The sequence below is a fragment of the Pagrus pagrus genome (genome assembly GCF_965226575.1).
Source record: "Pagrus pagrus genome assembly, chromosome: 7".
Taxonomy (NCBI): domain Eukaryota; kingdom Metazoa; phylum Chordata; class Actinopteri; order Spariformes; family Sparidae; genus Pagrus; species Pagrus pagrus.
In genome coordinates, this window is record NC_140191.1 from 13,434,155 (window position 1) to 13,457,709 (window position 23,555).

A 23,555-nucleotide genomic window follows, 5' to 3' on the forward strand; every position below is an offset into this window, starting at 1 on the left:
CAAGATAATCATGAACATTAAGTCAGATATGTAGTGTTGTGTCGAGGAAGGTTCAGTCTAACAGAAATCAATGTACATGAACTAAGTCAGAATGGTACAGTCGAGACGTACCATATACGCCCACTAGATGACGTCATTCTCAACACGGAAGTACATTCCTCCCGTGCTTTGCTAGCTGTGTGAATGGGTAGTCATATGTGCAGGCTCTACTGGAGACCGGAGTAATTAAACTGGAGATTTAACACGTTGAAATGTAAGTACTGGAAAACTTTACGACCCGCTCTTGTTCATGTATCAGTCGGTCACTGATAGCTGCTAAGCTAATGAGCGATTAGCTTGTTCTCTCAGTGCTAACGTTTGTACAGCTCTTGTAACTGCCTACATACTGACACAGGTACATACAGCCATGTTTACAATGGTTTAACCTCAGTTTTACATTTACCGTGCTGTTATTTTTTCATAATTGGTCTCAATCCTGTCGTCGGGCTGTGCTGCTGTTAGCTTGAGTCAACGCAACCGCTTAAAGTCAGTCGCGTTGACGGTTAACGTCAGCTTTTTAAAGGATAGGAAGTGATGCTGGACGCTTTTATTTATGAACTGGTTGTTTTCGAGTTATGAGTAAATTTAACAGTAATTTATACTGTTAAACTCTTTACACCTAATGAAAGTGATCATATACGTAGTTGTTAACCTCTGCTTTCTCCTGAGTTCAAAAACTAAGATCCCCTATGACATTATAGTCCAAAGCAGCAAGTTTCCACATGTTATTCCATGTTATGCAACATCAACATGCGTGTTGTGCCTTGTATTTCATCTCTTCGTGAACTCTATAGTTTCATTAGCACCGTTCAAGAATAATGTTGCTTTGTGCTGCAGCTGTGTTAAAACTTAAAAGGTGCTGTTGCACACAGCTCGCCGGAAATTGCTTCTCACACGGAGGAGTTACTGTGAAACACACCCTGAAGATTGCTAAAGATTAATTCAGCAGCACAATTCCTGCTTAAGTCAAATAAACTTCATCACTTCTTACAGTTGAAAATATAAATGCTGAGTGAAATGGAAAAAAATAAATGAATGTCTGACAAACCACTTTCATATAATAATAATAATAATAATAATAATAATAATAATGCATTTTATTTTAAGGCGCCTTTCAAAGCACTCAAGGACACCTTACAAAAACACACATAACAGTACATCAAACAATATAATCAGGTAACATTGGTGTGGAAGTTAGTGCAATTTTGCAGCGATAAATAAATATACAGTATAAGTAATATGTGCCTGCCAATGATATGGAAAATATAGCAAAGACTAAGAGGTCAGATTTCATTGTAATAAAAAATCCATACCGCTCAGCCCTTGGTGGTGTGTGTAGTCACTACACCCATCTTTCACTCTTTCCAACTGTAAAATAATTTACCTCTACTTTGTATTATGATCTTATTAATATGTGATCTTGCGCTAACAACATCCTCAAAACCTACTATAGGATTTAATCAGTATATCTGTGATGCAATCATAATAACAATAGCAACTATCAGCTCTGCCAAGGCAGTGTTTGTTGCAGGGTATCGGGCTAGATCGTGTTGTACTGCCAGATGGGTTGCTTTTATTGTGTCTATCATGTTGTTCACACATAATTATGATGTTTCAAGTGTATATGAACATTATTTATATGAGCTGTGTTTGGTGTTTTGTGCCAGTAGAGCGATGTCTCCTGATGAGCTGGTGTACCTGGGGATTCTCGCTGCCTCCATCCCTGTTGGATTCCTCTTCCGTTACCTCAGTGAGTCATTTGCTCCACGCAGACTTTCAACACCAGCTACAGACATGTATAGATTTCAAACATAATCAGCACAATATGCATCTATTTTTCTAATTGACTAATAGTGTTGCTTATACCCAAATGGTTTCTGTAACTGACTTCTCTTTATGTCGTCTTCGAAGCTAAAATTTTGGGGGAAATGATCAAAAACCAGGATTTATTATTATACTAAACAATATTCTGTTGTTTGGTGTTTATTATATTATATTTTAACATTTTGTATGGCGAATGGCTGCTCTTTGTCTACTGCCTCATGGCCATATGTATCCTGAAATGTGTCTAATGGGATACTGGATCATTTCTTTACAGGAAATCCTCCTGTTGTATGAAGGGATGAAGGAAGTTGAAATCTGCTTAACAGTCTCTGCTCCATAGTATTAAGGATTAGTGATGGTTAATCTGGTGACCATGGATGACAGTGAAAGAGGACTTTAATTAATCTTTTCTTTTGTTCAGGGTTTTGCTCTTCAACCTAATGTCAAGCCTTTCAGTATGCTTCACGTACATGGTCCTGTGTTGTGCTACTGCAGTTTATATGTTGTCCCGATTTTTAAAATGTTCTCTTTTAGTCGTATAAAACAGTTCTGCAGGTTTTCTAAATGTTGTACCTGCAACATTGGCTCAGACTGTCTTTTTTGGGCCTCCATTAACTATACTTGCACTTTTGAAAGATGTTGATAAGCCTGTTGTATTTTCGGTCGCACCTCTCCTGATTGACAGTGGCAACCAATTCAAAAGCAGTAGGTGGGAAGTGATGCGTTTTCACACCATGTTTGTATTTTTATTCACTGAAGTTGATAGCACATCCTGTTTATGACATCAACACAGTCATTTGGTGTGTCTCGGGTGCTGTTCCTACCACATGTAACTCCTTGTTGACCAAATTTTATGATTTTATTTTAACTTCAGGTCCTCCAGTGAAACAGGGGGCAGCTCTTCTTCTGGGCCTCTCCATCACCATTGCCACCTGCCACATCCACACACTCCACTCTCTGGTGACAGTGATTGGAACATGGATTATTATAAAGAGCAGCTGGCGGTGAGAGATGAATATTTGTGCCTTGACAAATGTATTTAACTGTATGACACAAACACATAGTTAGTACCAAAGTCATGACATTTGGTCTGTGACTTAAAGCTATTTTACATTGATCCATCTGCCCGTTATTATTTTTCTTAAGTACAGTAATTAATAAGTATACGTAGGTAAGCATGTTTGTGTACACGTGAATATCTTTAAATGAATAACATTTTCTAACGAGTGACTAATCAGTTAATTAACTAATCGTTTCAGCTGTAGTGTGCGGTAAAAAGCTAGTGCACACAACAGAACTAATAATAAGTGCAACGGAACAACACAGTCTATTAAATGTAACACATGTAAACTAACAACATGTGTCTCTGTCTACCAGGCTCGCCCCGGCTGTGAGTCTCAGCTGGACCTTTCTCTACCTCCTCTTCTTCCGGCTCGTCACTTGGTTCGGTCTGCCACAGCCAACACCTTTCGCCAATGCCGTCCAGCTGCTTCTCACTCTCAAGGTAGAGAGACCTCGTCAGTGGATAAAACAACTGCAGCGACACAGCAGCGTCTTTGTTGATGTTTGATGCATCTTTCTGTTTTTAACTCAGATGGTGAGTCTGGCCAATGAGGTGCAAAGCTTCCACATAGAGAAGAAAAAGGAAGTGAGCTCTTTCACCAAGTCTCCTGTCATCGCGGGTCTGTTGCAGGAGCCCTCTCTCTACGATATCCTGTCCTATAGCTACTGTTACATCGGTGTCATGACCGGTAAGTCCGTGGTAATGTACTTCTGCACTTATCAGAATTATGTTTGTGTGTCGGCTGTTACATTCATGTGTGCTGTTGTTGATGTTCATTTGCTTTTGCATGAATTTTAACTGTTTGTCTCTCTTTGTCTCACTCTCTGCTTCTTGTCCAATATTGTGTGAGTCCACATCATTTTCAGTATTATTGAAAATTACTGCTGACTTGTTTTCTTATCCCCCCCTCCTCCTTTCCAACAACACCTTCTCCTTTTTCAAACCACACTGTCCTTCGCTGGTCCCTTTCGTGTCTTGCATTATCCCGATTTTCCATTTTTGTCATCTCAACACTCCTTTATCTCATCCCTCCATCTCCTCAAAGGTCCGTTCTTTCGCTTCCAAACGTATGCCGACTGGCTGAAGCAGCCGAGCCCACAGGACCTGCCCGGCTGGGTGCCATGCCTGCAGCGATTGAAGCTGGTTCCTGTCTACGGTGCTCTGTTCCTGGCTGTCAACTCCGTCTTTCCACTGGCCTACGTTCGCACTGAGGAGTTCCTGGATCAGAACTATTTCTTTAGGTATTGTTACAATGCATTACTGCCCTGATAATCTCTTTTAATAATGGTAACAATGTCAGTTTCAGGAGCTGTAGATTTATAATATAATGGTCGTATCATATCATATCATATCATATCAGTATTGCCTAATTTCGTTGTATTAATATTGTAGTTTTTTTTTTTCCTAAATTGTACCAGGAGCCAATTAACTTAAACTGCAGTGTACTGATTGTGCAATTTTGTTTACTCACTCTTTGTCAGGAGTCCGGGTACAATGAAATGAGACATATGAAAGCAAACAGAGCTGAATCAAAGAAGATTAGAAACTGTGGAGGGCCCAGTAGTTTTTTTTTATTTAATTGTCTAACACCCCTGCAGTTGTTTGGTAATATTAAGATGATGATGTATTTTTCTCTGTCTCTCTTACTGTCACCAGGTTGTTCTACATGATAGCAGTGTTCTTCGTGTTTCGGATGCGTTTCTACGCAGCGTGGTGTGGAGCTGAGGCTGGTTGCATCAGTGCAGGTCTGGGCTGTTATCCAGAAAAGGCGCTTTCCAAACCTGGAGGAGGACCCACTGTCAACTACAGGTACATGAGCACAGGATTAACACGTATATTAAAAGAGGATGCATCAGTAATTGCTCACTCACTATCTTGGTTGGAGTTCTTATTTTGTTGTTGAAAGTTAGTTTTTTTCTTTTTCTACATTTTCTACCTTGTGACCAGCGCCGATCCCTCCGCTGAAGAGAAGTACGACTTCAGAACCATCCAGAACATCGACTGCTACAACACTGACTTCTGTGTGAAGGTCCGACATGGCATGCGTTACTGGAACATGACTGTGCAGTGGTGGCTGCACCACTACATCTACCCCAATTCCCCCTTCAAAGCCTACACGCTCAGGTAAGGGTTTATGTGTGCAGCAGTCTCTGCCTTATATGGACGAATCCCTGTGCTCATCCATAACTCCCTGTGTGGTGTGTTCAGGCATTAACCTTTGGCCTTCGCAGTGAGATAAAACCAGTGAGGTGACAGCAAGCATCTCCAGATTTTCGAGCATGTTGTCTACTCAGTCTCTCTTCTTGTAAACATAATTTCTCTACAGGGATATCAGTGAAGCTCTGATTTACAAATGGCTGTCAGTCCAACAACAGGGCAACAGACTTATCAACAACCGTTTACCGAGCCGTCTTTAATACTTCAGTCATGTTTCAATGTGAGCTGTCATCAAGCTGGGTCTGTGTGTCGGTCCTTCAGGTGCTTTGCTAAATTTAGCCCCGGTCTGTACGGCCATGCTTGTACCCTCTGCCTTTCCTGGTTCATTTGCCTCAAATGCAAAGTATTTCCAAACAGCTGTCCTGTTGTTTTCTTTTTCAACCAAAACCGCTCACAGAAGCTCTGCACTTGCGACACCATAACAAGCAGACTGAATATACAAATCAATAAAAAAACATCAGTGACATATGCTTTTATTTAAAAATGCTTAAAACAGCTGGACACTGTAGTTTTTAGCAAACAGTACCTGAAAAGGAGTAAATAGGGGACTTTTTTAAGCCATGAATTTGATCATTAGTGAGTATTAATGCAGAAGGATTGATAGCAGTGTAACAGTGTGCTTCATTTGTGTTTTTAATCATTTTCTGGACAACACTGGATGTTTATGGAGAGAGCAAGAAGCTAAATCAGACTACGACAATAGTCAGCAGGATCAGTTCATTGTTGTTTTGTGGTCTTTGAATTGTTGGGCAAAACTTAAAAATCCTTTCTATCTCTTTTTATCATTTCATGAAATACAGAATACACGCAATTATAATAATTTATTATTATTATTATCATTTTAAGTATTTAATGTAAGATTTGCTGTAAAACTGGTCCATTTTTGCATACAATCTTCCATGATCCTGCTGAAGCATCTTCATTTTTTTCATCAATTCAATCAAATGACAAAAACAGAACAGTGTCTGTTTGACTTCAACATTTCTCCTGTTTGTCTCAGGGCTGGCTGGACCATGTTCATCAGCGCCTACTGGCACGGACTACACGCTGGGTACTACCTCTCCTTCCTCACCATTCCCCTGTGCATCGCAGCCGAGTCCGCCATGGAGGCGTCAGTCAGAACCAAACTGGGTCCTCGTGGACAGAACATCTTCGACTGGGTTCAATGGTTCTTGAAGATGAGGGCTTACGACTACATGTGCATGGGCTTCGTGCTGCTGAAGGCCTCTGACACCATCAACTACTGGACGTCCATCTACTTCATCATGCACATTATCGCCGTGTGCTGCATAATAGTCGGCAGGGTCCTGAAGGGAGGAAAAAGGGAAGGGAGACGAGGGGACAAGGAGGAGAAAAGAGAGGGAGAGAAGATCGAGAACGTGAAAGAGAAAACTGGAGAAAAAACAGACTGAATGGAGGCACAGAAAAGTGGTCGCATACTTTTTTTTGGGACGTGACGGGGACTTACTTCAACATTGATCGCACCAACACTCATTTTTCTAGCAACAAACAGGTCGAATAAGATTTATTGTGGGAAAATGTTAAAGTTCAACTTGATCTTATTAAAAATACAGTAAATCAGGCAAAATGTGACAAAAATATGGTGACAAAGGTTTAAACAAGTACTGTGAACACTGGGAGAGGAATGTTTGAGCTCTATGAATGTTACTTTTATAGTGTGAGTGGCAGCCGGGTAAATAGATCGTTCACTCTGTACAGTATGTGTGCTTTTCAACTGCACCCAGTTTTAAGTGTCTCAGTGAACTGCATTACTGGTCAAAATGAGGTCATTGAAATGTCAAGATGCTGCTTTAGAAACATGACGAGTCAAACAATAGCCCTCATAATGACTATAAATAATTAAAAGAGAAGCTCATTGAATGTGATTAAATTGATGCCCAATGAGCTTTCATGAGTAAAAACAACAGTCCTCAGTATTATATTACAATACCATTATACTGGAGTACAGAATGAATATATTATGAGGGTATTGACATTAGGGCTCGGCTGGCATTTCCTGTGTGATGATCCCATTTTTGTGTGTGGGCTCAACGTTTTCTATTCATTAATTGGATCGCATTAAACTGTAAATAGAATTATGTTTTTGTGACAGGGGAGACACTTCAGGTAAAAACATCCACAACTTCAAAGAAGTATTTTGAGTAAAGCCAGTCTGATCTAGAAACGTAAGAAACTTAGGACATGTTTCATTAGATAATGAATAATTTACATATTTGATCACTGAACTTGCAACATAAAAAAACATAATTGTCTTAATGTAAGTAATCAACTCAGAAGGTTTTGTGAAATCTATTAGTTTTTGTGTATTTAACCTGTAGTGTCTCCCCTCATCCATAGTAAAACAAACTGCAGCCGTTATTATCTGCAGACATTATTTCCTTCAGAAGCAGAATTACAAGCACGATGATGCACTGTGAGATCCAACTGGTTTAGTAGTAAAGCAGCTACACAAGGTCCAGATTACATTTGTAATTATATTCTTCACTTGTTTTAGAACTCGTCTTAAGCAACCACAAGCTTTTCAGCATTATAACATTCCCTCATTTTATTTGCTGAACATCGTTTACTCCCTTGAATCCAGCGAATCCGAAATGTTTTTCTCTGTTTTGTTTTTTTTCTTTTCTCCTTACCGTTGTTCTGCCTGTAACTGTAAGTGATTCAGATCATATCAGGAACATTATGCACTGACATCTTAATAGCAGTGTCCTGTGAAGAGTGTGCCATGTCAAAGATTTCACTGCCAACATGTCTGTACTGCCATCATGGACCATTCAGGGTTTGGACCAAACATTTGATACGAAAAAGTTGCATGTCTCACATCATAACTACAAGCTGCCAACGTTAAGTCATGAATAACAGCACAGCTGGGGCTGGGCGATATGGTTCACATCATTATTACAACAATAATTTGGTTATTTTTCAATATGTGTATTACTATATGGAAAATGAATACAACATTGTATATGAAATAATCCAACTGATGTTACAAATAGGGTTGAGCGAGTATCATTCGAAGAAAACCCTAAATGTTCTGTTACTCTTGTGATCAGAAATCTCAATTTGGAGGCTGTTCTGTCGATAGTCTCAACGATAGATCTAGCAACTTCTGATCAACGCTTATCAATTTCAGGCTCCACTTCTGGTTTAACAGGTATCATTTAAAGGTGCACTCAGTCATCCCTATTTAAAGGGTAAGGCCACTTATTTTACACATTAAAGTGTGTTTACAGGTCTTGGGGAGTACTGCATATTTGAAACAAGCAATAAAAAGCCTTTTGTGGCTCCAGAGGAAGCTACATGTAATTGCCTCAACTTATGTCACACCATGGCTAAGTTGCATTGTGGGTAATGTAGGCACCAGGTTTTGAAAAGGATGAAGAATGTGTGGAATAAAAAAGGTGATATCTTCAGTTCTGCTCTATCGATTTTGATCCCTTTTTTAAAAAAAAACTGTCCACAATAAGTCCAACAGTGTTAAAGCAGAACTGGTGCCTACATTACCCACAATGCAACTTAGTCACTGAGTGACATCACTGGAGGTAATTTATCAGATGACATGCAGCTTCCTCTGGAGTCACAAACGGCTTTATACTACTTTTTTAACATAAGCAGTAGTACTCCCCAAGACCTGTTAACACACTTTCATGTGTAAAATTGGTGGCGTTACCCTTTAAAAAAACAATAAACTGCCACAGTTTTATGTATTATCTGACCAAATGTGTAATATGTGTAAAACAATGCGATACACTCCTGCTGAAAATCAAACTAAAATGATCGCCCAGCCCTGACCACAGTTAACTGTGTTTTAGTTGGAAAACATGTGGAGAGTTCTTTCACTCGCTCCTGTCTGTGATAACTGCGTCTCTCTTTTATACAAGCATGACTGACAGCAGAAATTAAATCTCCAACTGTGTTATGTTCTCCAGATTTTACTTTGAAATGAGATGATTTGAATTACAAATTGGTTTTGTATTATGCCTCTACCTTTATCCTCTCTGTGCCAAAACTGAGTCCTTTGGTTCCCTTTCTTTCTTTTTTTATGATTCCACAGTGATGATTGTGATGGTCCTAGTCCTTCTGTTGACTGCTCGCCTCCAGACTATTTATTTTTCAGCCTTTTGTCTGTTCTCTTGTGTTTGGCTTCACATGCTGCTGTAACACTCCCTGCTTTGTAAAAGTGTTACTTGTGGAATACATATCAGCTTTTCCTCATCACTTGCCCTGTCTTCTTCTTTCTTTAAAACTCTTCTCGATGTGATGAACTGTGAAATATTTGTTCATTATGAGGCTTGTGTAAGTCGTTAAGATGAAGCTTGTTGAAAAAAGGCTTTTATACATCACATCTTTTCAGTTGTCTGACTGGGAAATGATTAACTCTCTGTCTAATGAAAATACCAAACACCCACAGCGCAACGCAAACACCCACAGCATTGAGTTTCAGATGAGCTAAAAGCCAGTATACGTAGTTAACTCTGCTTTGATAAAACATTATGTGATTGTTGAATTCGTAATATGAACTTGTACACGTTTATATGGTATATTTCATTTGTTCTGAGCGCTGCCCGCAGTTAGAGTTCAGTAAAATAACTCCTGAAGTTTCAAGTACACTCAAAAACAATAACAGAAATCAATCAAACCTGTTTGCTTGTTGTACACTTCTTTACTTTCTGCTGCTTATCAGACTGTGCAAATTGTAAATGACTGGTTACCGTTCCCTTGGAAATAATGGGTTAAATCATACAAGGAAGTACCTGTGTGGTCATTTACAAAGGGAGTAAAGTCCGTGAGAGAGCACAACAAGGAAGGGTTGCTTGGGTAGGCAGCGTTTCCTCATGACGAGCTGGTTCATGTTTGTTTCATCCTGGACTTGTCTGTGAAGTATTAGAAGTCTTTAAAAGGTGGTCCAGTCAAACTGCTTCAGAGGAATGGACAGTGATCCACGAGGCTTAAGTATGCTGTATGACGATACTGAAGGTGTGTCTGTTCTTACCTCTGATCACACTTACTTATACAGATTTGTACACACACTTAAAATATGTAGATCGACTGAATGTCTGAGTTTCTTTTAATCTGACTGGACCATCTTGACACACATCGCTTCATCAATTCTTTGCTGTTTTTCTGTCTTTTCTCTGACCGCTCGCTTACAGGTAATGGTTACCTTGGTGACCAGCCTTCACTGAGGTCACGACGGGCTTCATCTCAAGGGTCCAGTCAGAATCACCCTCAGTTCAACTGGAGCTCGACACCCGCAGAGAAGGATGAAGAGGACAGCAGCGGGCCCCGGGACCTCAGGAGCAGTCCTCTGCCCATGGCGCTGAAAAGAGCTGTGCGGTATGAAACCTGCTTCAGGAAATGTTCTTAGACAAGGATCCTCTCTAGACGTGTTTCACTACATAAAATATGCTTTGAAATGTAATTCGAATCAACTTTAATCTGTATTAGAGCCTGACCGAAACCTGATACTAATATTAGGGAGCAAAACATTCCAATATGGATATTTTGGCTGATACACACATTTTTTGCAATGATCTCTCAAATGTGGTTATCAAACACTTTACTGTCTCAAATTACATCAGTGCACTGAAACAATAAACTTTATTGGACAACACATACACCGATATCGATATATCTGTAGTAGGCCAATATCAGACCATGATGTCAGCCAACCCAGGCTCTAATCCATATTTTATAATAACAATTAAAAAAAAAAGTTGTAACCCAAATCTACAGATTTACGAAGCTTTGTAGCAAGTTTTAGCTCATTGTTTTGGGTTATGGCTAAAAGGCAAATTTACGAAACCTAGGACGTATCAATAAGACCATTATGGTAAAGCTTTATTTTATAGGTTTGTAATTTGGAAAAAAATCCCATTAATTGCAAAGACTTTTCTTGGAAAAAATGTCTTTAACAAAAAAAAGATCAATTTAAAAACAAGGTCAAGACTAATTTGTTCTTCATATGCTATTATTGCAAAATTTCCCATTTTTTGCATGTTCAGCCTTCCTGCTATGTACCATATAATGACACTCAAGGTTAGTTATTAATTTAAATTAGTTAATTCCAAATGTACCAACTTAACACTATCGCTATAATTAGAACTAGAGCTGCAACAATTATTCAATGAATTGATTAGTAGATCGAGAGAAAATTAATTTTCAACAATATTTGTAAGCAAAAATGTCAAACAGTTGCAGCTTCCAGCTTCTTCCTGTATGGATCTGCTGCTTTTCTTACTCAAGTATGATAGTAAATGAAGAGTTTTGGGTTTTTTTTACTGTTGATTGGACAAAAGAAGCAATTTGAGGATGTCATTTTAACCGCTGGCAAATTGTGATTGCATTTTTCATAATTTTTTGATTTGTACCTGTTAAAATAATGGGCAGATTAATCGATGATGTCATATTTCTTCTAAGGAAATGTTTTTAAAATTATGACCATAAAATAAAGTGTTGCCATTACTTATACCACACATTAGTAACTCGGGAGTCATAATGTGTAACTTGTCCATTGCAGGCAGGTGCAGCAGATGCAGGTTCCTGTTGTTTCCAGCAGAGAGTCCTGGAGACGGAACAAGGCCAAATCTCTGCATAAACTCAAAGACAGCATCAGAGGATTTCTCTCCTTTTTCGCACTGTGGAGCAAAACGTTGCAAAAGATTGGAGGTAAACCTGTAATCACTAATTTCAGGTGGACATTAAAGGGTTTGCTTTTATTTTTCAGCCTCTCGAGCCTATAGATTATGCATATGCATTGTCCCAACAGGTAACTTTGGAGGTGGCGTCCAGTCCTTCTTCCTGTTCTTGAGATTCTTGGTGGTGCTCAATTTTGTTTCCTTTCTACTGATTGCTGGATTTGTCCTCATCCCCAGCATCGTCTTCAGATCTGTCGGGACGGACCTTATTAACAGCACTGGTAATGATCACTTGTTCAGGATACAGTTTGTCAGCTCACAATGTTCCAGTTTGCTTTAACTTGAAGATAACAGCTGACACTAGTACATTATGTTTTCGTGGTACCTCATTTCTCTGGAATTTAAACAGGAAGCCTCTTCACAGCCTGATCCAACAGTTTCCAGGCAACAGCCTGTTCATAAGAGTGAGTGCAGAGACCGGCCGCAGTACCAGCTGTGGTGTTCCCCTCAGAAATTAAATGAAGAAATGGTCACCAGTGCATGAGCAGAATATTTATTCCCACGAGGATATCTAAATATGCATGTAACGTAATTACCTGAGATTTGTGTAAAATATTGATTATATAATGTTAGGACATTTGATCATGCACGAACAGGAACTTACCTACCTTAAAATAGTGTTTTACAAGAAAATGCTGAGAAAATCACCATTTTAAAGCTGTGAGAGGACACTACATTTATCTAGGTGACAGTGTAAGGATTAATACCCTCCGCTTCTGCTGTCAAGTGAGCCGAATGCCTGAATTTTCTCACCACCGCAGCTTTTACTCTTTCAGATACACACTAAACAGCTACATGACCTGTACTGTATGTTCAGAAAAGTGCAGGGAAACCTATAGGAATTCTCTAATCTCTGGGAGTGTATGCAGAGATCATAAAGCTTTCCACTTTGTGGTGTTTTCCAGGTCCAGAGGAATGCATGCAGTATGACCCCAATCCTCAAGGCTTGGTCTTCTTCTATAATTACTTCCTCCACTTACTTTCGGGAACGGTGAGAAACTGCAGCATCGACTTGCAGAACATGCAGTGAAACAGATATTAGTGCTGTTCATTACTGGAGTTCATTAGAGTTGTGCCTCCACATCCTCCTACTATATCCTCTGTTGGTAAAAGCATATTTAAACCACATCCAGGGAACTTTTAACACATCAGACATGCTTAGTGACTATCCTCTCCTCTTTGTTCAGGGCTTCATGGAGTATTCATGGATGTTTTATGGCTACTACAACAACACACTGGTGGAGGACAGAAACTTCTCATACAACATCCCACTGGCGTACCTCTTCACTGCTTTCTCCTACTTCGCCTTCTGTTTCATTTGCATCATAGCACGGTCAGTCTGACACCAAACTTGTGTGAAATAAACAGAATGACATTTAAAAAGCCTGAGTTGAGAATTCAGTCACTTTGACTTGCTTCTGCTTCCTCTTCCCTGACTCTCAGCATGGGGACCGCAGCTCGAGTTGCTGTGGCAACGGGAGGCAGGGCTGTGGGCAACTACAGCATGATAGTGTTCACCAGCTGGGACTACGGCTGCCTGGGAGACCAGGCTACCACACTGAAGCAGAAAAACATCCACTACCGGCTGCAGGTCAGCGGGGATCTGTCCTACTTAGCAGGATGGAGGACAGTCAGGAAGAAGAGAAATGCGGTGGCAGTTTTTTAATCATTCCCTGTGAGTGGCATGCCCTCAGATGACCCCTTGTCTCTTTTCTCTTTCTCTCTCAGGTGGATCTGGAGGAGGAGAGCTTAAAGAAAAGGGCAGCTGCTCTGACTACGAAGCAGAAAGTTATTTTATACTCTCTACGTGTTTTTATGAATCTTCTTTCCTTTGGGCTCATTATAGGAGCCTTCTACTGCATCTTCTTGGCCACCGAATTCAGCCAGGTAAATGATGTGAAAGGAGAGTGATGATGCATATGTGGTCTGAAAGTCTTTGGTGACCTTTTTCCATCCCCTCTCTTACAAACAGAAAAATAGCGGGGTGCAAGGTATCCTGGGTTTGATTTATGAGTATCTACCGTCCATCGTCATCACTGCTGGAAACTTCCTGGTGCCGCTGCTGTGTGACCAGATCGCCGTGGTAGAGCGATATCCCCCCAGCACTACTGTCATAGTGGCACTGTTAAGGTTTGCGCCAGTGTTTCTGTGAGAGTATTTGCTTTTAGTTCATTTGCGTTTGTAAATGAAGAAATACTGAACGATAAATTGAGAAACAAACTATAAAGTAATTAGAGATTTTCAAAACTTGCTGCAAGTAGAAAAAAATGTCATCCAAGCTCAGGGGTGGAAGAGCTCAAAACCTTGACATAAAGTAAAAGCACCAATACAGGATTGTCTTAAAGAGACAGAAGCTAAAACAGAGCGTTTCAGAAAGAGGGGGAATACAGTAAACATATTCTAGTAGTAACCCAAAATAAAATCATGAACCTGAAAATGAACACAATATGTCTCCTTTAACTGAAACCATCTTAAAGGTTTAGAGGTGAAATCTCTAAACAACTCAGAGGCATAGAGGCCTGTGACAAGCATCAGCGATGTAGAGGCATACACCAGAGTGTGTCAGCACGCCGTGACATTCAAACAGCCCTGAGATTTTCAACCAGGGAGGGCAGAAAACACTTGACGCTTTACCACTTAGGGTTTAATTACTTTACAACACGGATTTAAACCACGCAGTATCACGACTGGTTTGATAATGACTTCTCTTCCATGTACAGGGCAGTGTTCCTTCGTCTGGTGAGTCTGAGTGTTCTCCTCTTCACCCTGTGGAGTCAGATCACCTGTGACGGGGACGCAGATGCTGGAAACTGTATGCTATGCCAATACAACTATATAGGCTACAAGGTAATTATACCTCTTGAGTGCATGTGAATTATTTTTAAAGATGCCGCTTCTTCACAAACAAGATCGAAGGAGACACCAAGTTGTGAGACAAGTACAACCCTGATTCCAAAAAAAAAGTTTGGACGCTGTAAAATGTAAATTAAAACAGAATATCAAGAACAGTTTAAGAAAGTGTTTCTGAGCCCAAGTAGTAATATCCTTTAGACAATCATGTGTCTGAGCGTCCCAACTTTTTTTAAATGAGGACTGTACCAACAGCTTCAGATAAAATAAAGAGGGACTGAGATAGCGAATACATATCTGCAGTCAGGATGATAAAATATTTGTTTTTCTAATCTAACATCCCTGTTATGGCTGTCGCTTACATGAGCAAAGAATTTCTGCTTGCACTTTGTTTTCGCATCAGCGCATTTCAGAGACAGAGTAAGCTTTAAATCAGCTGGATCAACTGAGGATTTCAGGAGATAACTGCAAAACTGCAAGAATGAAAATGAGAAAGAAACAGATCAGAGTAAAGAGAGAATATGATACGATTCTCCCTGAAATACAATTTGATCTGATTACATGAAATAATGTGCCAACATTGAGCAACACAATTTGAGAATGTAGCTGACACAATTTAGACTCCTTAACACTGAAATATTGTAAAAGAGGTTCATCTTTTCATGTTTGTGTCCTGATGCAGTGCTGGGAAACACGAATAGGACAGGAGATGTACAAGCTGACACTGTTTGACCTCCTCATCAACATCGCTGTGCTCGTCCTGGTGGAGTTTCCACGCAGGTACAAATCACTGTGGGAACAGCTGGTCAGATCACGTTGAGTGAGACATTCAGCCGTGTGATTGGGTTGTGTTTTTATGTTTGTGTTTCAGGCTGGTGGTGGACAACTGGTCCTGTAAGCTGGCTCAGTGGGTGGGTCGACAAGAGTTCGTAGTTCCCGCCAACGTGCTCGGGCTTGTTTATGGTCAGACTGTGGTTTGGACAGGAGCTCTTTTTTGCCCTCTTCTGCCTCTCATCAACACCGTCAAGTTTATCATGCTCTTCTACTTCAAGAAGGTGACACAGCAAACAATCTGCTTTGGTTTTGTCCCAAACGCTCTTCCATGTCTTCAATGCCTCTTTCCCTCCTCAGATCACACTCTTCCAGAACTGTCGGCCAGCACTGAGGACGTTTCGCTCCACCACCTCCGCCTTCTTTTTCCTGGTGGTCCTCCTGTTTGGCTGGGGCCTGGCCACAGTTGTCTTGGTCTACAGTGTTGCTGAGTGAGTGCTTCACCCTTGTAACAATAAAAACAGAAGTACTTTAGTTTAGCATTAACAGTGACAATATTGAGGCTTTCTGCAAGTCAGAAGGTAAAGCAGTGACTAGCAGGAATAGGTTTGATTTAAAGAAACAAAAAACAGAAAAGACTTTGTTAGACTTAACTGAAGTATTTCCCTCTTTCGACGCAGGATTCGTCCCTCTATGGGTTGTGGTCCTTTCCGTTTCTTCCCCAACATGTGGTCGATTGTTCCAACCACTTTCGACAGCCTCTCTGAAACTACACGTGAATTTCTCTTCTTCATTGGTTCCCAGGCATTCTCCATCCCTCTGTGTGTATTATCTTGGTGAGTGAGCTTGACTAAGCTTCCTGTAGGATCCTTATTCTAGTATATACAGGGAGGCTATATTTTACCTGTATATAATTTGATCCTTCACTGTCTGTTTTATGGTGTATAATCATGGCTCCTTTCTCCCTGGCAGTGTGGTGTTGTGTTATTTCGTGGCCTTAGCCTCTGTCTATGGGAACAGTGTTGCTCTGCTAAGAGCTCAGCTAAAACTGGTAAGTTGTTGGCATTCAGCTGAATGCTGTATTGTAAAGCAAATACTTAATAGTCACAGTGATTTCAGTTTCACTAATTAAATCTTTGGTGTACAGGAGGGCCGTGACAAGCAGTTCTTGGTCAAGCAGATTGAGATGCTGGGTCAGCAACTTCATATACCAAAACCTGGTGCAGGAGCACAAGACTGAACTTAGCATAAGGACCATGTTGAATTTTTATGACCTTCTCTATTAGGAGGCATCTGAACAGGGCTGAACACACCATATACACTACTCAAGATTGTTTCACTTGATTGTATATTCTGTGACATATCTACATTTTTATTTTGTGTTAATACAAACCATGCATATGTGCACCCATATCCCAAAATCCCTAACTAGTTTTGAGGCGTGTATTTGTAAAGTCAGTGTCTTATAATGCTTGCTGGAGTGACGCAGCAACAAAATTATTTATTTACAGATGTGTGGCTCTTGACAGATGAGGCACAGATGAGTTCATTATTAGTCTAATGTAGAGGTATGTGGTTAAATAATGTGAAGCAATGAATACATGCAATGCAAAGTTTTCCCTTTGTTATAAATGCAAATTTTCACCACGTTTGTCTGTTCATGAAAATATCGTTGTATGTCTTGTTGTCCTTGTGCTTAATAAAATGAGAGGACCTGTAGCTCCCTCTGGTGTCAAAGTCGTGGTGTTGCTGAAATGTGTAATGTTTACTTCCTGTTTGTATCTACTTGTTCCTGTGGGCTTCAGCAGCCACCAGCAAGAGCAACTTCTCTCACAGCTAGTTAAGGACAGTACTTACGTCCTGTTTTTTGTTTTGGTTTTTTATCTTGAATAGTCGAAATTAGGAGTTTGTCGTCAGGGAACGTGTTTAATGTCTCTGCTCGCAGCTGTGTCGTTTACGTTAAAGTGTAGTGTAGAAGTTGGAAAATAGCAAACCTTGGCTAACGTTAGCTTGATTGCTAAAAGGGATATCGGTGGAATTTATCTTTTATCCGTCTTCATATTTGACCAGTCTTCATCCCTCCTAACACCCCCTCTTCCTCTTGCTACTGTAGACGTTAGGGTTAGGCTAACCCTAACCCATAAATAAAGCTTTTGACCGTGCTCACTGCTCATTCTGACTCCAGTCGACGCTAGCCTGCTCAGCTAGCCGACTGCTAACGGACAGTAGCAACAGTCGCCAAGGCAACAATGAATATCCTCCCGAAGAAGAGCTGGCACGTGCGCAACAAAGACAACGTCGCGCGCGTGCGGAAAGACGAGGCCCAGGCGGCAGAGGAGGAGCGCGAGGCCCAGCGTCGCGTGGAGCGAGCTGAGCAAGAGGTAACCCCGGTGATGTCACCTTACCCACAGGGATGATGATGATGATGTTAGGGTGCTCTCTGACCCCTTTTCAACAGAAGCGAACCAAGTGCTGGTTCTGGGCTGGTGCTGGTTTAAAGTTGTTTTCAACCAAGGTGGTTCAGGTGCTGGTTCGGAGCCGGTGCCTACTCTGGAACCAGTTCTTTGTGTTTCGACAGCTAGTGTGGCATGTTCTGGGTTATCGAGCGCCAGTTCTTTGACTGTCGCTCTAGTTCCAGAGTAGGCACCGGCTCCGAACCAGCACCTGAACCGCCGTGGTCGAAAGAGTAACATGTGACCAGTAGACCTACAGCGTCTCACAATGTGCTGTGCAAAAGTCTCACCAACAACACGTTGCTCCTCAGCTCCACAAATGATATGGATACAAACTTACATGTTCTGGTATTTTCAGAATTCCTCTCATACAAGCCCTTTTAAACTTCAGTGACTTCTAATATTGAAGGTTAATGACCAGGATTGCTCACACTAAGGCTGCAAGTAATCACTGATTATCAATCACTGAAACAATTAGTCGCCCAGTAAAACAGTTTATGAACAGCGACTCAAACCATTTCAGCTGTAATTCACACTCAACAGCCATGTGTCAGTACAATCCGGTGTCACTGCAGTTTCTGAAATAGTGATGATGTTTATAGGATTTGTTTACATGGTCACAAATTGCTCATTTTAGTGACAGTCTGCACGAGTCCATGTGCAGAGTTTGTACACAAAGAAGCCTTTATTGTTCATTACGTATTTAGTTTGGACTGACAACTATTTCTCTCCACAGGCACGTACAGAGTATCTGAGAAGGAAAGCCCGAGCTGCCCTCCAGTCTGAAGGAGGAAGGAGCGATGATCATGAAGAAGAACAAAAGGGAGGGAGTGGAGCTCTGGAGCATCTTAATCTTTTTCCCCTGGAAGAGTCGTCCGAGAAGAAGGGAAATGAGGAGTATCTCAAAGAAAAGAAAGATGAGAAGGTGATGGTGCTGCTTCTTATGAAAAGTTTGTATCCAAAACGGCCATCAGGCATCGTTTCCTTCCTTATAACCCTCTGAGCCATTATCTCTGCATGTCTCAATCACGAAGATGCTTAAATAGGATGATACGGTTCCATAAAATGATATTTCCGTCCAATGGGAGTGGGATTGTGATTCAAACTCAGATTGATGAGTTTTTAAATAACTAGTGCCTGTCGTAGCTCATTTATCCATCAAGATGTTTGGGCAACACTTAATCAGTCAATGTCAAGATGCTGGGATATTGAACCAGATATTTAAAAATCAGCTGGAGCAGCCAGACTGTTCTTGTGGTCAAGAAGCACAATATATTCTGGATGCAGTCCAACCACAATATGCATACGAGCGATGTAAACAGATGGTGTGTGAGAGTCAAGGCGTTAAGTAAATACTACCACAAAACTACTATTTCAGGGCAAGGTGTTAAAATATAAGGATGTGATCCAGTTTTATGATCAAAATTAAATGTATCTGATTTTATCTTTAATGAAAAGTAAATAATTTTACTGTTTCTGTCCTTCTTTACATTCAGATGGTTTATGCACCACACAACAACTCTAAATGACATTTGGTTTTCCTTGTTTTTTTTCCAGGAGAAGCAAGAACGAGCCATTGGCTTGCTGGTGTCTCTCGGACCCCAACCAGGGACTGAGGTCACTCCGTGGTACATGAAAACAGGCAAAGAGAAAGAAGAGTTGAAAGAAAAAGAAGAGAGGAAAGACAAAGATAAGCGGAAGGGGATAAGTGAAGAGGAGAGAGAGAAGAAAGATCGCAGATTGAAAGATAGTTTAGATCCACTGAAAGATATGAAGAAAGCGCTCTGCATAAAGGAGAAAAAACACCACAAGAGCAAGAAACACGAGAGAAGAGACAAAGGGGAAAGGAGAAGCAGTGGAGAGAGGTAAGAAAGTCTGTTGTTACCTGTAATACTTGAATAATAACTTAATATATCAGTTTCAGCCCATTTACTCAGAATATTTAATAATGGTGTGGGTTAGTTTTCTGTCTTTGCTGCTTAGTTCTCTGGTTTTAAAGGAATAATTCAACATTTTGGGAAACATGCTGACTCGCTTTCTTGTAGAGAGTTAGATCAGAAGATCAATACCACTCATGTGTCAGTACAATAAATATGTAGCTGAAGCCAGCAGCCAGTTAGCTTAGCTTAGCATAAAGACTGGAAACAAAGGGAAACAGCTAGCCTTTCTCCGTAATAAGGTAATGCTCACTAATTAACATGTTATATAGATATAACTGTTTGTTTAAATTACAAATACCAATGTGTGAAAAATTGCAGTTTTCCATAACTTCCTGGAGTCTCAGCTGGTTGCCTAGCAACTGCTTCAAGCCAAGAAATAGTTTTTGTACAGATTAAACTAATGACATATAACGTTTTCACTATTCAGTGACCTTTGGAGGTGCTGGTTGGCCGATGTTTTTACTTTGGAAAGAGCCCGGCTAGCAGTTTCCCCCTGTTCCCAGTCTTCATGCTAAGCTAATCTAGGCGGCTGCTAGCTGTAGCTTCATATTTACCAAACACACATGAGAGTGGTGTTGATCTACCACTGTACTAGAAGGCACTCGAAGTCTCATGTCAGATTCCTTCTAATTAGGGTTTTCAAGGCTTGAATGTTGTAAATAGCCTCATGTAAAATCTGTCTCTCCTGTCTTTTCCAGCTCCATCGAAAGGTTACGTGCTGAGCGTTTGCAGAGGGAGGCCGAAGAAAGGAGGCGAGCCCAGGCAATAATCGACCAGAGGAACGGCAAAAGGAAGGAACCGGGGAGCGAGATAACTGAGAGGGAGAGGCCGTACAACAGTGCATACTTCCCAGAACTTGCCCGAAAGCGTCAAAGGCGGGATCGAGACAGCTGGAGAGATGAAATATTAAAATCATGAACTGTCTTTATCTGTCATTTGAGGACTATTATCTGAGATGGATGGCTAATGGACAAATATTGTGATCAGTGTGTTTACAAATGAAGCAAATGTAAAATGCCAAGAGGAAAGAAGGTAACATGGAAAGTGTGTCAAAGCAGGTGTAGAGGTATAAAAGCTTAAGAACATACTTAAGCTTTTATGTTATTGTGATTATTGGCAGCTTGTAGGCCACTTTATGTCCATTTTTGCTCACCTGATTCACTGAGGTGAGGGGTCAGGTTCAGATACAGTTACTTCTGCTCCTGCAGCGTTTCACTCGTGATCACATCAGCAGGGCAGATGGTCGCCTCACAGGGGGCCGGAGCGGCTTGCGTCAAAGGAACGCTCTGTGAAAAACTGTTTTATTGTGTTGTGTTTAATTTATATTGTTGCAAAAATCTAACTTTTTTTTCAAATATTCTTTATTACACAAAGAATGATTACAGGAAGAGATTAGTTTGATTAAACGACCAGTTTGATTAATCAATCAGCCGATTAACTCTGTTTCCAGCTTCTCTAATTTGTGGATTTAATGTTTTTTGTCATGTATTTAAGCTGAATCTCTTTTGGGTTTTGGACTGTCCCATGAAAAAAAAAAACAGTTTGAAGATGTCACCTTGGGCTCCAGGGGGAAAAAGAAATTCTCCAATTTTTGGCATTGTATAGACCAATTTATACATGTATTGATAAGGAAATGACTTGCTATTTGCATCCATAGGTGAGATCATATAGTACATGTGTGCTGTAAAAGATGATGGTAAGATGACTTTTATAATTTCAGAAAGTAAAACATTTTTTGTTTGATTTGAATTTGAATTTCTATATTTTTTATTTTTATTTTTAAAGCCACAGAGGTCCTGTTAACAGAAGACATTTAAACACGTCACAGCAGGAAAGCATTTTATGTCTTGTGTAAATATCTTAATCCTGTGGTAGCAACAGACCTTTTTCAGGCAGTTAACAAAAACCCATTGAAAAAACCTACAGACTTTGAGATGAGGGAACCGGAAGGACAAAGAAGCTGACTGATTTCCAGGTTTTAGGACTGATTACTTCAACACTTTAGAGAGCTGAGGTCATTCCTCTTCCCGTCTGCTCCACGGGACCTTATTTCAGAAAAACTTATATGTTAGTGAAGTAGAGAGACATGATTTTTTTGATCCCGTCTGAATCGTGTCATGAATCACACATATGATGTTTGTCAGTTTAAAAGATAACTTTTTCATCTTGAGAAAGTGGCAGTTTGTCATAAAACCAATGAAATACAAGACTGAAAATACGTAATTATTACACAACAGTGACGTCTCGTTGAATCATCACCAAAACCTGTAACCTAAACCTTGTAGAGCTGCTCCTGTATATTAGCAGCTCACAAAACTGGTGAAAACTGAATAGATGTATAAAATAAATATGAATGAACAGTCATGTGTTGCAGGGGTGTTGCATTTAACTGCATTAGTTGTGGTTAGCAGGGCCGTCAAGGACACTGAGGTCATGTCCTCTGTATTTTTTCTGGGTCTTTGATTTCTTAATATCTTAAAATAAACAATTATATATAGTAAAAAATGAGAAATTTATAGTTAATTAAACTTAAGTTAATAGTTATTTCACCATTAAGCAATGAAATGCTTTATTAACTATTAGCAAGTGTTCATTGAAAAGTTCTAATTGATGTTCATAATACTTTGTGAACTAATGAATACTGTATAGTCCATTTATTAACATTACTTGGATGGTCATTAGAGTTGCAACTGATGTTTTTTAACCTTTACAATTGCTTAATAAATGTTTTATGAACCATTTCATTGTCTCTTAACAGTGAAATTACTTAAAGTGACTACGATCGTACCGCTTTTGTCCAAATGGGTGCCAAAGTTTCATGTAGTCATTAAATCTATAGTAAACTATAAATTTACCATTTATTAATGATGGTTATTATAAAGTGTTACCCACGTCAGTAAGTTTAATACATTTAAGTCAAAATTGGCCGTATTTGTTACTTATCTTCTTCTTCTGTCGATATTTTAAATCCAATTTAAATGTTTTTGCTGGCAATGATATTATTTCCTGAAGATAACATTTTCTGGATGGATGGATGGTTGGGTGGAGGTGGAGGTGGAGGTGGCATGACCTCAGTATTTCTAAAATCCTGGCTCCAGCCCTGGTGGCCAGGCGTACCTAACAAACTTCATTTTCATTTTCAGCCTGGGGAATAAAAAACTGCACACTGTTTGTTTTGTTTCCAGGGTGAAGAAGCTTCTTGCTCTCTTTTGGTAGGCGCGGCCAATTAACACGTAATTCATATGACTTAATAGGATGCCATGGTAATATGCTATGATATGAATACTGAAGTGATCATTTAAAGGGATTAAAAATCCAATATGAGATCAATATGAACCCACTCCTGGGCAGCACACACACACCATTAGCTCCCAGTGGGGATATTACCACAGATTTTTTTTTTTCTCCCCCTTTCTGGAGCAGGATGATGAGGATCAGGCTGGACCATGACAATGCGCGCCGTGTGTCTGACGTAGGCTGGCGGAGGAGAAAAACACAGACTACCCTCCACCGCTGAGAGACAGATGAAGGGGGGAGAAAGGAATATATTTATTTATCCAACGGGAGAAATAGCGGGTGGTTGTTTTCAGCGGTGCTCCGCACAGACGGAGGTGATGCGTGTCGAGGAGCGGCGGGCTGAGGATGCACAATAGAGCATCACACACACCGTGTTTAATTGCGG

At 40.3% G+C, this 23,555-nt stretch overlaps 3 protein-coding genes and 1 long non-coding RNA gene across 5 annotated transcripts; 3 read left to right on the top strand and 1 right to left on the bottom strand.

Moving 5' to 3' along the window:
• The first annotated feature begins 138 nt into the window (after positions 1 to 138).
• On the top strand, positions 139 to 9,379 carry mboat7 (membrane bound O-acyltransferase domain containing 7). 2 transcript variants are annotated; one of them, XM_084356218.1, is made up of 9 exons: positions 139 to 253; positions 1,707 to 1,789; positions 2,738 to 2,867; positions 3,241 to 3,367; positions 3,458 to 3,614; positions 3,972 to 4,167; positions 4,583 to 4,735; positions 4,874 to 5,050; positions 6,144 to 9,379. In XM_084356218.1, exons 2-9 carry the CDS (start codon positions 1,714 to 1,716, stop codon positions 6,553 to 6,555), a joined length of 1,428 nt encoding a protein of 475 aa, XP_084212344.1. In that variant the 5' UTR covers positions 139 to 253; positions 1,707 to 1,713; the 3' UTR covers positions 6,556 to 9,379. The 2 variants fall into 2 exon arrangements, with proteins under 2 accessions (XP_084212344.1, XP_084212345.1); XM_084356219.1 differs by having other exon boundaries at positions 1,710 to 1,789.
• Positions 9,380 to 9,920: 541 nt separating this feature from the next.
• Positions 9,921 to 17,126, top strand: tmc4 (transmembrane channel-like 4). The gene is made up of 16 exons (XM_084356217.1): positions 9,921 to 10,138; positions 10,315 to 10,498; positions 11,682 to 11,830; positions 11,931 to 12,080; positions 12,765 to 12,850; positions 13,047 to 13,192; positions 13,303 to 13,450; positions 13,588 to 13,746; positions 13,832 to 13,989; positions 14,580 to 14,706; positions 15,392 to 15,489; positions 15,581 to 15,764; positions 15,841 to 15,971; positions 16,161 to 16,316; positions 16,453 to 16,531; positions 16,628 to 17,126. Exons 1-16 carry the CDS (start codon positions 10,090 to 10,092, stop codon positions 16,718 to 16,720), a joined length of 2,097 nt encoding a protein of 698 aa, XP_084212343.1. The 5' UTR covers positions 9,921 to 10,089; the 3' UTR covers positions 16,721 to 17,126.
• On the bottom strand, positions 15,896 to 17,560 carry LOC311259228. Its single transcript, XR_014622844.1, has 3 exons — positions 17,475 to 17,560; positions 16,135 to 16,249; positions 15,896 to 15,985 (listed from the first exon to the last, which is right to left on the bottom strand). It is a non-coding gene; the product is annotated as an uncharacterized lncRNA (long non-coding RNA).
• Positions 17,278 to 22,615, top strand: leng1 (leukocyte receptor cluster (LRC) member 1). The gene is made up of 4 exons (XM_084356220.1): positions 17,278 to 17,861; positions 18,670 to 18,858; positions 19,491 to 19,798; positions 20,572 to 22,615. The coding sequence occupies exons 1-4, from the start codon at positions 17,730 to 17,732 to the stop codon at positions 20,789 to 20,791; spliced, it is 849 nt and encodes a 282-aa protein (XP_084212346.1). The 5' UTR covers positions 17,278 to 17,729; the 3' UTR covers positions 20,792 to 22,615.
• Positions 22,616 to 23,555: the final 940 nt, after the last annotated feature.